The sequence below is a fragment of the Castor canadensis genome, chromosome 11 (assembly GCF_047511655.1).
Source record: "Castor canadensis chromosome 11, mCasCan1.hap1v2, whole genome shotgun sequence".
In the NCBI taxonomy this organism is placed as follows: Eukaryota; Metazoa; Chordata; class Mammalia; order Rodentia; family Castoridae; genus Castor; species Castor canadensis.
In genome coordinates this window covers 111,467,486-111,480,738 of record NC_133396.1, presented here as the reverse complement: position 1 = coordinate 111,480,738, position 13,253 = coordinate 111,467,486, and the positions used below count along the sequence as shown (strand labels likewise).

Below are 13,253 nucleotides of genomic sequence, written 5' to 3'. Positions count from 1 at the left end.
GCAGTGCTCTGAGAGCACACTCAGGTGTGGCAGACTGCCCATCAGAGGGTGTTCAGGATGCCTCTCACTATCCTTGCTGCTAATCCAGCCAGACTACTTTAACACAGTGCTATGACTGAGTGGCTTCCTAACAAAAATTATTTCTCACAATTTTGGAGCCTGGAAGTCCAAAGTCAAGGCAAATTTGGTGTCTGGTGAGGGCCCACTTCCTGGTTCATAGATACCTGTCTTTTTGCTGTGTTCTCATATGATAGAAGGAGGTAGGGAATTTAAAGAGTATTAAACCCATTTATAAGCATTCCGCACCCAAGACCTAATCACCCCCAAAGGCTGCATCTCCTGATAGCATCACGTTTAACAAATGCATTTGGGGAAGTGGACACAAACTCCAGTTTCTAGCACCATGTATACCATATAGATGACTTCCGTGGCCAGAGCTGAAGAACAGAGGAAAGGTGGCAGATAAGTCTCCTTAAAAGACTCTTTCTGATGCTGTCTTTTCTGAGATTCAAAGATCCATGAACTTGGTTATTCACCGTCAATTATAAGAGCTCTCAAGGTCAGCCATGACTCAGAGGAAATGGTTAATGTACACAAGAGAGACATCCATTTGTGACTTGGATCTCCCACAGGAGAAGAGCAGTGAAGCAGTGGGCTGGGAAATGGGGGGACAGCTGTGTCCTGGGGCCAGAGCTAAGAGTGCTTGAGGCTCACAAGAAACTGAGGCATCTAAAACTGAAAAGATGCAGGAGATCTGAGGAACTAGGCAAGCTGAGTTTAAAGGGAGAAGAAAGAGGGAGGGATTAAGCCTAGTCAAGCAGAGAAAACACAGCTGACAGAAGGAGAAAGTCATTGTTCCAGAGGCCCACCGCCACAACTCAGAAGAACAGCTGGCATGGAGAGGAGCCAGGAGCCAGAGCGAGACCACCCAGGCAGGTCAGGGAGCCTCACTGCCAGTTGACAGGACCGTGATGCACAACCCTGCAGAGCCAGCCTGGAAGATTCTCCCGTAGCCTGTGGATGGGTTGTGCCTGATTCTCCCAGCCCTACTCCAAGCTGCTTCTGTGATTGTGCATAATTTTGAGAATCCCTGCCTGGACAGGTGGATGTGAGGAGAAAGCTAATCCATGACTCTCAGCAGGAACAGAGAATTTGCCAGAAAGGCCTTGTGGCTGTGGAATTATACAGCATACTAGATACAGTCCTGATACTATCACCTAAATGTCAGCTTCCCTGTTCCAGGAGATCTCAGAGTCTGGGGGTTGCCTGGGGACCCGTGTTTCTTCACATTGACTAATGAAGAAACAAATGATACCTTTAGGAGGTGAAGGAAATTGAGTCCCAGGCTAGGGAGGACGGAGTACACTAGAGGAACCCAGCCCTGCAGATGTCTCTCCAAGCTGATTTAAGCATCCCACAGAGCTGTTTTATTCTCCTCACAGGAGGTGGGAGAACCCACAGAGCTCCCAGGAACTGAGCACAAATTGGACCCGCTGACATGGGGTTGTCCTCCGGGGCCACTGCTTCCTTTGCTCCTGGCATTGTGGGGATGGGAGGAGCCCAGGGAGGGAACAGCGAGCGCAGCAGGGAAACCTGCAGGTGCAGCCTCCTTCACACCTGAGAGTCCTGGCTTCAAAGCACTCATATCGCTGGGCTTCTGCCATGTCATCTGTGAGGGTCTCTACTGGGAAGACAAAGGGAAGCCCTCCTGTACACAGCCTCCTCATTTGCAAGAGGAAAGACATTATTTCATTCACTGAGTGCCAGCTGTGTCCAAGTACTGCTCTACACTCAGCGGGAACAAGGAAAACACCACAGACTTCTGATGGGGACAGGGAAGATGGGCAACACACACGCAATGGAGTGTAGTGAGTGCTCAGATAGGGGAAGCATAGGATGCTTGGAAGGGAGTGGTGTCTCCTGAGATGTGGTTACATTTAGGGGTGGTATGGTTTGAATATGGGTGTGTCACCCAAAGGCCCATGTGTTAAAGGCTTTGTCCCCCAGAGTGGTATGAGATTGGAGGTGGTGGAACCTTTAGGAGGTGACGCCTTCTGGGAGACTCTTAGGTCATTCGAGTTCTGCCTCAAAAAGAATTGTGGAGCTGGATGTAGTGGTACATTCCTGTAATCCCAATAATGATAGACTAAAGCAGGAGGATCTTGAGTTTGACGCTGAGTCTACATAGTGAGAACCTGTCTCAAAAAAAGTATGGAAATATCACAAGGAAACTCTTTACCTTATACAATTAATATATGCTAATAAAAAAGGAATTTACAAAAGGGGGGGAATTGTGGGACTCCACCAGTACTCTTACTCTGCTTCCTGGCTCACGATATAACTTTTTTTTCTATCATGTACTCCCTCCATGATGGGCTGTTCTCACTAGGAGCCCATTCGTCTTTATTTATTGTTTCAGGTATTTCACTATAGTGACAGAAAGCTGACCGAAGCAAGGAAAGGCCATGCCTAGAAGCAGAATCTCTTGGCACCTTAATCTGGGAGAAAGGTGGGAAAAGGAAGCAGAAAGCAAACTCTAAGGTGTTCGAGGTGGGAACTCTGTAGTGCTGGGGTCCTCAGCCTGCTTCATGACTGTATTGGTAAGGAGTCTCCTGGAATCTAAGACCTCAAAGCAAACACTATTTTTGAAAGGAGACTATTTTGTTACTGGACTATTTTGTTACTGGACTATTCCCTAAAGAAGCTGAATCCTCTATAAAATACAATAAAATAATAAAATAAAATAAAACATGTGTTGCAAATTGATTGTAATACAGATGGTGCCAATTTATGATGGTTCCATTTACAGTTTTTTGACTTTACAATGGTGTGGAAGCTACACACTTGAGTAGAGACCATACTTCCACTTTTGAATTTTGTTTTTTTCCCAGGCTAGTACATGTTGTGTGATTGGTTCTTGTGATTCTGGGCAGTGGCAGTGATCCCCAGATTCCAGTCAGCCACTCAATCAGGAGAAACAACCATGACTCCACAAGGCACTGTTGCCAATGTTTTTTTGGATACAGTTTTTCAATAAATTCCATGAGATATTCAGTGTTATTATAAAATAGGCTTTGTGTTAGATGACCTGGTCCAACTGTATGCTAATTGAGTGTTCTGAGCACATTGAAGTAGGCTAGGGAGACCATAACGTCTAGTCATTCAGTGTTTAAATGCATTTTTGACTTAATGATACTTTCAATGAGTGATGGCTAATCAAGATATAACCCCGACATAAGTCAAGCAGCCTTTATATAGTACTTCAAGTATGGGGAGAATGGGTTTGTAAGTCTTGTTTTTAAAGAATGGGGCTGAGTGGGAACTTGCACCTGGTGGGCGAGCATGGGAAGAATTGCCATTGGATCAGGCAGGGGTCTCTCAGGCACCCCAAGGTCCTGGAGTCCTGCTGAGTCCTGAATGGAAGCTCTGGTCTTCCCCCACCTGTGTGCCCCCAAATGGATAAGGAAGGATCCCTTTTCTTCTGGGACCCACAGGTGACTAAGTCAAATGTTCTTCTACCATCTCTGCTATGAGATCAACTGAGCCCTCCCTTCCTCTCCCCAAAGGATGAGATCCCTGAGCCTTCAGCTAAGGACCTGCCCATCTCTCTGTCTCCACTGGGCCTGGAAGACTTAAAGGCAGTGTGAAACTGACTGGTGTGTCACCTTGCTTATGGGTCATAATTCTTCAAGGAACATTCACCCAGCTCTACCTCTGGGAGTGAAAAAACAGCCCTTACCAGACTAATATAGGGGCCAGGGCATGTGTGTGTTTTCTCCTTTTATACCTCATTTCCAAAGACTGCATGGAAGAACCAGTTCTACCCCCATCTACCCATGAAGACACTATGGCCGTGGCCTCCGGTTTCCCATCAACAAGAGATCCCTGTGTTCAGCTGTGAGCAAACTAACCTGAATTGCATTTGCCTTCTAGCTTTTTGCCAGGGAAGAATCTCTTAGCACAATATAGAATATCCCTTGTCTGTCAGTAGGGAAGAAAGTTCTGGTCTTCCCACCATCCGCATCCCTGTACCCTTCCTCAGCAGGGCTTCTGCTGGGCCTCTTTCCTAAAGGCAGCCTCTGGCAGCATCTCATCTATAGCAGGGCTCTCATCCAAGAAAGGCTGAAAACCTTTGGATAGCTTTGAATCGTCATTTCCTGAAAACATCTTGCCCACAGCCTGAAAAGCCCAGGGTACTCTTGCATTGCATATCACTAGAGAAAGGCAGAAAACATCCTGGCCACAACTTTAATTGATTTCTTTCCATCCCCTGGGTCCTGGGATCAGCTTAAGTAGCTCGTAGCTCTGTGCTTCTGAGAGAGACCAGTGCTCCCCAGCCTGCTATGGTAGGACAGGCCAGTGTCTTAGGGAACACAAGCTGGAACAATATGAATAATTAGTAAATGCCAAATGAGGGTAAATGTTCACAAAACTGTAAAGAAAGGGAGAAAAGGGGCAAGCCAGGAAGCAGAGAGTTGTTGATGTCCAAAACACTGGGTCAGACCAACACGCAGCAAAGCCACTGCAAAAGAAGAGACAAAGTAAGTTTTCAGCTCCTTGGAGCAGGCATGCTGCCCACATAGCTGTCCTCCTGCTCCACGTGGTATCTTTTTTCGTATTTCCATTCTTCAGGAAGTGCCTTGCTTGACCATAAGAAGCCAGAAAGCCCTTAAGGACATCACTAGTTCCTAGGCCAGAGCACCATAGAGATGTGACTTAGAAAACACTCTAGACTCAAAGGGGCTTCCCAAAATAGGTGTGGGTATGTGCACCACTGGCCTCCATATCCTCAAGGTCCACATCTGTGATTCAACCAACAGCAGATTGAAAATATTCAGAAAAATAATTGCATCTGAACTATGGACAGATTTTTTTCTTGTCATTTAGTCACTAAATAATACAATATAACAACTATTTGCATTGCATGTATGTTGTATTAAGTATTATAAATAATCTAAAGATGACTTAAAGTATACAGGATGATAGGTGTAGGTTAAATGCAAATCCTATGCCATCTCATATAAGGGACTCGAGTATCTTTGGATTTTGGTATCCAAGGAGGTTCTTGGAACCAATCCCCAATAGATACTGAAGGATTTATATTCTTATACATATATATTCTTATATATACACCTGAATAGTCAAATATTCTTATATATGTACACCTATATTCCTACATATGTATCTATATTTTTCCTGTATGTGTATCTCTATTTCACACCTATGTATATGTATCCCTATATGTGTGTCTATGTTCCTGCAGATATGCTTTAGTTAAGGCTGCACACTATTGCTCAGATGTCTGCGGCAATCCACAGATATGTTCCTAGGAAGGCCTTTCGCAGATCACAGGAAAGGAGTCAATAACATTTCCATTTAAGAGCAGAAAAGGAAGTGGTTGAGCCCAGACAACATGCAGGGCCAGCAATAACCTGGTCCTGTAGCTTCACTGCCTCAGAAGCAGATGAAAGGCCAAGACCTCCCCATTGACCTGGACCCTTGGGAGATATCCACACTTCCTGGTGTCCCCTCCAGCCAGTGACGGCTGCTGCTCTCCAGAGGGCAGTTATATGGTGCTTTCAGCATAATGCAAGCTGACTTGCGCACACTCAAAACACTTGTTTATTTTTCACCTTTGTTCTACTGTGTTGCAGTTTCATTTTTTGTTTGCAATGTCCCTTTATATGTCAGCCCAAGACATCTGGTCCTAGAAGTCAGCCATTTCTACCACTTGCAATTCTATCCAAATTATCAAGGGCTTGCATCTTTAAAATTGTTTGAAATATAACTGTAGCTTTTTATCTTTAAGATAATAATAATAAATTGTAAATATTTGACAGTGCTTAAAAGACAATCACATTCCCTTCCCCCATGCCTGCCACAGAACATACATAGTGTTTACATGGAAATAACATGGCCAATAGGAAGGAACACAACTTAGCACCTATACTGTCCAAGAATTTCAAAGTACCATCAGCAAGCAGTTCATCAAACCTCAGGCCATTTACCTCAGCCAGGGAGAGCTGCACAATGCCATTCTGGTCCTTGTCCAACAGCCTGAACAGTTCTGATACACCAGAGAAGGAAAGGAATTAGTCAGGTCTGTTCCTGGACTTTGGAGCCATCAGAAAGCTGCCTGTGCTCACCCCATCCCCATCTGAGACTCCTCTTTCCCCTAGACACCCCCTCCCTCCAGCTCTCACCTAGCCCTGGTGACCTCAAAAAGCTAACTCTAGATTCAATACCCAGGGTGAGTTTTGTTGGCAGCTGGTGTCCCCTTGCCAAAATGGAATAACCCAGGTATCGGCAGATAGGGTCCCTTTGGTATCTCCATTTCCAAAACTTCATGTAAAAAACTTGCAATTATTTTACTAGATGGGATATGGAACCCATTCCTTAGTTCCAGCGCCAGCTATCAGATCTTTCACCCCTAAGACTTACTACATTATACCCCCTCCCCATGGAAATAAAGACCCTCCCTTAATAAAATATTTTATTGATTATAAAATGGAAGCATCCCAAGATCCAAGGGGGAAGTGACACAGGCTCTCAAGAGAGCCTCATGGCAGCATAAATGTGAATAGACACTAAAAACCATCTAAGGATGGTATGTGACTCATTCACCTTAGACTAGTGACTGCCCATAGCAGGTGCTGTTTAATATGGACAACTGCTTTCCAAGTCTCCAAAGAAAGCTAGCCTCTATACCCTTGGATCTGGCCAGCTCAGACTTCCTCAGTCCTTTTAGTGTCTGTCCAACTTGCCACAGTTTCAAAAGTTCTATCTGTGGAGCTAGTGGTGTGGCTCAAGTGATACCTTGCCTTCCAAGCAAGCATGGGGCCTTGAGTTCAAACCCCACTACCACCAAAAAAAAAAAAAAGAATGAAAAGTTCCATCTATGGTTTCTTGGACCCCTGGCCTCCCAAAGGCAATATCTGGTCCTGCCTCTTGGCCCTGCCCCTGCCACTCCCTGCGCTTCCAGAGAAACGGGATGGGGATAAAGGTGATAGTGGCTCACTGAAGAGGGTCTCCAGGCGGATCATACAAGCCACGAAGCCATCGAAGTCGATGCCCAGTTTGCTGCATGCATACCGTATGGCAATGGTCTGCTGCACCTGGTTGTTGAGGTTGAAACCTGGGAGTAGAGAGGGTCCAGGTCACAGGTGGTGTGGAGGACTCAGCACTCCCCAATGAAAGCTTAAGGGACTGATATGGCAGAGGCCCTCTGGGGTTCTATATAAATCTGCAGACTGGGCCTACCCCTCCTCCTTCAAGGGGTCCCAAAAGGTGTCCTGTCATCCAGTCTCTCCCCTTTTAAATACTCCCTGCCAGCCTCCTCCCTTGTCCAACTTCAGCCCCAGCTCAGCCATAGCTACAGCAGTCACAGCAAGTGAAAGCAGAGAAGGTGAGGGGCCGTGGGTCTGCTGGGACCCTCGGGGAGCCACAGCCTGTACTTGCTGTCACCTCAGTAAGGTAGAGTACTCAGAAAATTGTAAAGTACTATGCTGTTCAGAAAGCTTGCCCTTTCCTTTCTGCATTGGAAAGGTACTCACTGAAGCCTTCCTTTCTTTCCTTTTTTGTTTGAAGTCTTTTAGCCTTTATTCATTTTTTTTTCTTATTTTTATTAGTGTATATTAATTGTACAATGTTGGTGTAAATTGATTGTAGAAAATAATTTATTCATGTTACAATGTACTTTGATCCTATCTCCCCCATTCCCTTCTCTTGTCCCCCCTCCCTCCTCTTGCTAATCTTCTTCTTCTTCACTAATAGTCACCCCTCTATTTTCACCTCATTTTTTTAAAATCTATTTTCCACATATGAGAAAAACATGCAATATTTGTCTTTCTAAGTCTGACTTATTTTGCTTAACCTGATGACCTCCAGTTCCATCCATTATCCTGCAGATGACATAATTTCATTCTTCTTTATGGCGGAATAGTACTTCATTGTATATACAGACCACATCTTCTTTATCTATTTATCTGCTCATATTGATATCCAATATAACTCCCAATAATAATCATTAGCAGTCATCATCCTGAGAACAATGATTTAAAATGGGCACATCTGAGTCCTAAGACCTTGTCTATAGGACATGTCCTCATCTAACTGCTTTTTTTTTTGACAGTACTAGGATTTGGACTCAGAGCCTCAGGCTTGCTACTCACCTGACTTCTTGAGGGCTGTCCTCATCTCATGGGCATCAATGGTCCCTAAGTGGTTGCAATCTATTTCCTTGTAGATCTCCTAAGATCAGAAAGAAATTCCAGACAGAGAACAGCAGCTCATGGCCTCTAACAACCATTTCCCTCCACTCCACTGCTCCCTCAGAAGGCCAGAGACACATTCTAAAGAGATCTCAGTGACTTCTCCCAGGAAGATTTCAGAACAAACAGAAGACCTTGAGCTGATATGTGGTATGGCAAACTCTCCAAATGGGAATTTCAGTACTAGGGTTGACATTAGTGTCCCTCATTGCTTTCCTGTCCATTCCTGAATAACGTATGCAGGTTTTGGTGGCTTTGAACATGATTAAGGGTCTGGTCAGACTAGGGTCCAAAATAAACCAAGGATGAGAATCATAGAGGGTGAGAATGGAGCAAAGGGGCCAGGACTCAAAGGATGCCCGAGAAGGAAAGAAAAGTTACCAGATACTTCTGGATCTTCAGCCAGAGTGTCTTGAGTTCCACAGGTCCCAAGGTGCCCGTCCCATGGCTCTAAGCACGTTAAAGGTCAATATGATGGTACCTGAAATCTACATGCTTTATAGGTTTCTTTCTCTTGTGAGCTTGCATGGATGCCTTAAGGCCTTGGTGAACCTTCCATGCCTGCCGCACACAAATCCAAATAAAGATTAAAAAGTCAAATACTCACTCCTTCAAAGGCCAGCCATACAAAGGTAGAAACAAAAGGCAAATCAGCAGACTAAAGATCTCCCAGATATGCTCCTAATTAGCATCAAATTCCCTAATCACCCTGGTTGATAGAGTGGGTGAGCTACATGAACTGAAAAGTCACTTCCAAATTTAAATTTCTGTGATTGATCATTCAAATAATGACAATTTATTAGAATGTCAGAATGTTAGAAAAATCATCAAGGGGCAGAGGACAGGAATTCTCAGCCACATGGTCTGCTCACAGACCATAACATGACCAAAACTGGTAGGAGGATCATGTGGAATTTTCCATGTTCAACTTATGTTCGTTCCATGGATATTTATTGAGCACTGGGCTGAAATGTGGTGGCTTGGTTTTGAACTGTCCTTACCCTCACAAAGCTAAATCTCCTTGAAAGGCTACCCTTTTCTCACCAATCATGACTAATCAATAAAGGCCAGAGTGTTACAGTGCATTACAGAGTTTGACATTCAAATTCTGAAACAGACCATCAATTGCTCCCACCTCCTTCATCCAGACACACAAAATCTTGTTTATACCCAAGAGCTATAGTTTGGATCCTAATGTCCTCCAAAGGCCCATGTGTTAATGGCTTAGTTCTGAGCTTGGCACTATTGGGAGATGGTGGAACTTTTAAGATGTGGGATGTAGTGAAACATCTATAGGTCATTGTGGGTGTGCACTCAAAGGGGATATGGACTCCACCCCTCCTCTATCTCTCTCTCTTTTACTTCCTGACTGCCATGAGATAAGTGATTCTGCTCCACTGCACACTGCCCCCATGATGTACTGTCTCACCACAGGCTCAAAAGCAATATGGCCAATTGATCATAGAATGAAACCTACAAATCTGTGAACCAAAAGAAACCTTTTCTCTTTATAAGTTGATCATCTTAGGTATTTGTTAAAATAATGGACAGATGACTAATATACCCTTTTAAGAAAGTCCTGTTCTTTTATCTATGATCAGCACTGAGTTCTGGCTGCAACGCAGCTTTCAATCCCTGCATAGTAATACAAACAACAGATCTCAGTAAAGTGATGGCCTCGGGGAGCTGATGTCCTGGATCTAGGACACTGGCATCTCATTTTATCCTCACAATAGCAACACATAGTAGATATTACCTAATTTTCTAGAGATGCAGAGATTCCAAGCATTTAGTAACTTTTCCAAATTTATATACCTAATAAGTGATGGAGCCAGAATTTGGACCCCTCCTTGTCTGTTCCAAAGCCCTTGTGCCAGAACACCTGAGGTCCAAAATTTCCAATGGAATTGCCTGTGGAGCCCAGACCTACTGGATCAGCATCTCTATGGTTGAAATTCAGGCAACTGTATTTTCCATCTCCATGGGTGAGGAAGTACTGACACATGCTAAAGTACTTGAAACATCATGCTAATGAAAAGAGCCAGTCACGAAGGATTCCATTTATATTAATGTCCACAATAGGCACATTTACACAGATGGAAAGCATATTAGTGGTTGCCAAGAAATGATGGAGATCCAGAATGATTGTTAATATGAGTTCAGGATTTCTTTCTGCAGTGATGAAAAATTCTAAATTGTGTGGGGATGACTGCATAACTCTGAATTTACCAAACCTATTGAATTAAGCACTTTAAGTGGGTATGTAGTTTGGTATATGAATTATATCTCAATAAATCTGTTATTTTAAGTCTGTATGGGCAGTCCTAACGCACACCATGATTCTGAACCATTGTCCCATACCATTTACACTGAGGAACAAAAACTCCTGAAGAGGGACAAAGTCATGATGGTTCTCTTGGAGTCATGAGAAATACAAACGCCACTAGTAATCATGAGTGGGTGACAACAAGGTAAGTCGCAAATCTGAACTGAAGTGAACAGCAAAATTTGATGAGAATGATTCAGAAACCAAGGAACTATTTGCAGCAAAGAGAATCAACACAGTTCTCTGTGTGGCTCACAAAGAAACTGTTAACCACACAGACCAATGGAAGGACATAAGGGCTGAAGACTCTAGCACTGTACAGGGAGAGGCCACCTAAGACTCTGAGACCACTAGATAACCCCACCTCTCCATCACTGATAGCCCAAGCAGAAGGGCACACACACACTCCATGCTCATAGTCCTCAGTGTGAATACTGCACGTGGAAAATCATTCTTCCTTCTCCACCTCAGAGTTAGGCAAGGATTCCTGCAGAAAAGGTTGCTCAACCTCATCACCAGTGAGGGCTGAAGAACTGAGGAGGGTCTCCCAGGCTAAAGGAATCCCTTTCACCACCAGCACTGTGAAGAATGATAACTTAGACCTGCCCTAGGCAAAGCTTTCAGGAAATGATATTGATCCAGATCTAGAGTACTCCTTCTACCTTGAACACCCCAACCATCTCTATTCCTCCTGAAAACTCCTACCCATTGCTACAGTCTGAGGGTTTATGTCCCCCAAAATTTATATGTTACAACCTGCTCCCAATGTGAGGTATTAGGAGGTGGGGCCTTTGAGAAGTAATTAGGTCATGACGGTAGAGCCTTCACAAACAGAATTGTACCCTTGTAAAAGAGACTTCAGAGAACTCTCTCATCACTTCCACCTTGTGAAGTTATAGACATGGACCAGGAAGCAGACCCCCAACGACACAAAAGCTACCTGTGCCTTTATCTTTACAGCCTCCAGAATTGCAAGAAACAAATTTCTATTGTCTATAAGTCAGCTGGAACAGACTAAAAGACCATTTTCTATAGGAAGCAAAGGTTAAATGAGATCAGAGAGGAAAAATAGGTTTTATCTTGCGTGATAATTGTAAACTATTGGTAGTGGCTGTCTAAGAGCCATTCTTAAATAAAAGCGGGTGATGGATGGGGAGAGCCAGGAAGGGCCTGAGGGCGAGGATGGATGGTGAGGAACATCGTGACTAACAGTGTGGAGGGAGGAGAGGAACAAATGCCACATATGATTTCAGACAAGCCACTTAAATGTGATATGCCTAGGTTTTTTTGTCCTGTGAAACACAGATATTCTCAAGTTTATGGAGGAACATCAATGAAATGATACCTTCTCTTTAATACTGAAATGTGATTCCTGACATGTGTCCAATACATGTTTTTTCCCCCTCTCATGTTCTCCTCATCTACCCTGCTCCCCCTTCTTAATAAAAAATGCTGAGAAGTCTTTAAAAATAGCAAAAGTCATGTGACATTTAAAGGATACATCCAACAGGCTGATCATTTCCCGACAAGTGTGGATGCTGAATCCATCGAATTTTATGTCTATTCCTAAATATTTAAATAGGAAAAAAGGGTAGAAGTCAGGATTGTTTGAAGACAGGGGAAATAAATGACCTCCACAGTAGGAGACCACAAAAGAAAACATGGTGTCCATTAAAAAGGAAGAGAACCATGGTGGGCTCAGGGCAGGTACCGCCAAGCCTTCTGAGGCCCGGGGATGCACACAGACAAGTACCAGCATCGCAGCTCAAACTCTGAAGCTTGAGTTTGCTACTCACAACATGGACTTGGGAAGATTAATATTGCTGAGTTTTAGTTTCCTCCTTCATCAAATGGGAATAAAAATAACAATAATAATGACAAAATTTGCCCCAAGGATTGGTTGGGCATTAATTGAGACAAAATAAGTGCACCTAGTGCATGATAAGTTCTTAATAAAGCAGCTAACTTTTCATTAGCTGTACATCTACTCCAGAATAATCCCATTTGGCAGAGCTATTGTTGTCCTTATTTTATAGATAAGACAACTGAGACTCAGAGGTTACCTAGTTTGCTCAAAGTCACACAACCAGTGGGCAGAGCTGGGATTTAAACACAGATCATCTGGCTCCACACCTGTGCCTTTCACCAGAACACACAGTGACTTCATGACAGCTGTCAACCTTACCTCTACCCTCACCTTTCTCACACCTGGAAAATAAGACAGGCATCAGAGACACTGTAGCCCTTTCCATTTCTCTCTGCTCTTCTTGGCCAAGAGCAATAGTGGAGCAGAGGATGGAAGGGCCAGGCTGAGCCAGGAATGGGCCAAGACTCTGAGCCCCAGGGATCTGAGCCCTGTGCCCATCTCTGGGAGGAGCCTCCCTTGGCCACTCAGCCAAGCATGTTTCCTGTGTTCACACACTTGCTGCAGTGGGTGAATGACGACCTGTCACTCAGCCAGCTGGAGGACTCAACTTGGTCAATCCCTAGACCAGAAAGGAAATTGTTTCCTGCCAGCTCCAACAGCTCTGAGGCTTAAAGCCTTCCTCAGGGGGCAATTTAAGCCCTGGGCAGCCCTTGAGGCTTGCTAGACTCTGAAAATTTGTACTATCATTGAGTACAGGCAGTGATAGACTCATCCCTTCTACCCTGCTTCC

General features: G+C 44.2%; 1 protein-coding gene across 1 annotated transcript in view; it reads right to left on the bottom strand.

Annotated features, from left to right (window-relative positions):
• Nucleotides 1–996: 996 nt before the first annotated feature.
• Nucleotides 997–13,253, bottom strand: part of Capn8 (calpain 8) — a 71,874-nt gene continuing 59,617 nt past the window's right edge. Inside the window, exons 16-21 of the mRNA XM_074048242.1 lie at nt 12,098–12,162; nt 8,652–8,720; nt 8,172–8,250; nt 7,019–7,135; nt 6,009–6,067; nt 997–4,522 (exon numbers count right to left, since the gene is read on the bottom strand). Coding sequence (XP_073904343.1) covers nt 4,499–4,522; nt 6,009–6,067; nt 7,019–7,135; nt 8,172–8,250; nt 8,652–8,720; nt 12,098–12,162 — 413 coding nt within the window. The 3' untranslated portion in view covers nt 997–4,498. The remainder of the gene's footprint in view (nt 4,523–6,008; nt 6,068–7,018; nt 7,136–8,171; nt 8,251–8,651; nt 8,721–12,097; nt 12,163–13,253) is intronic.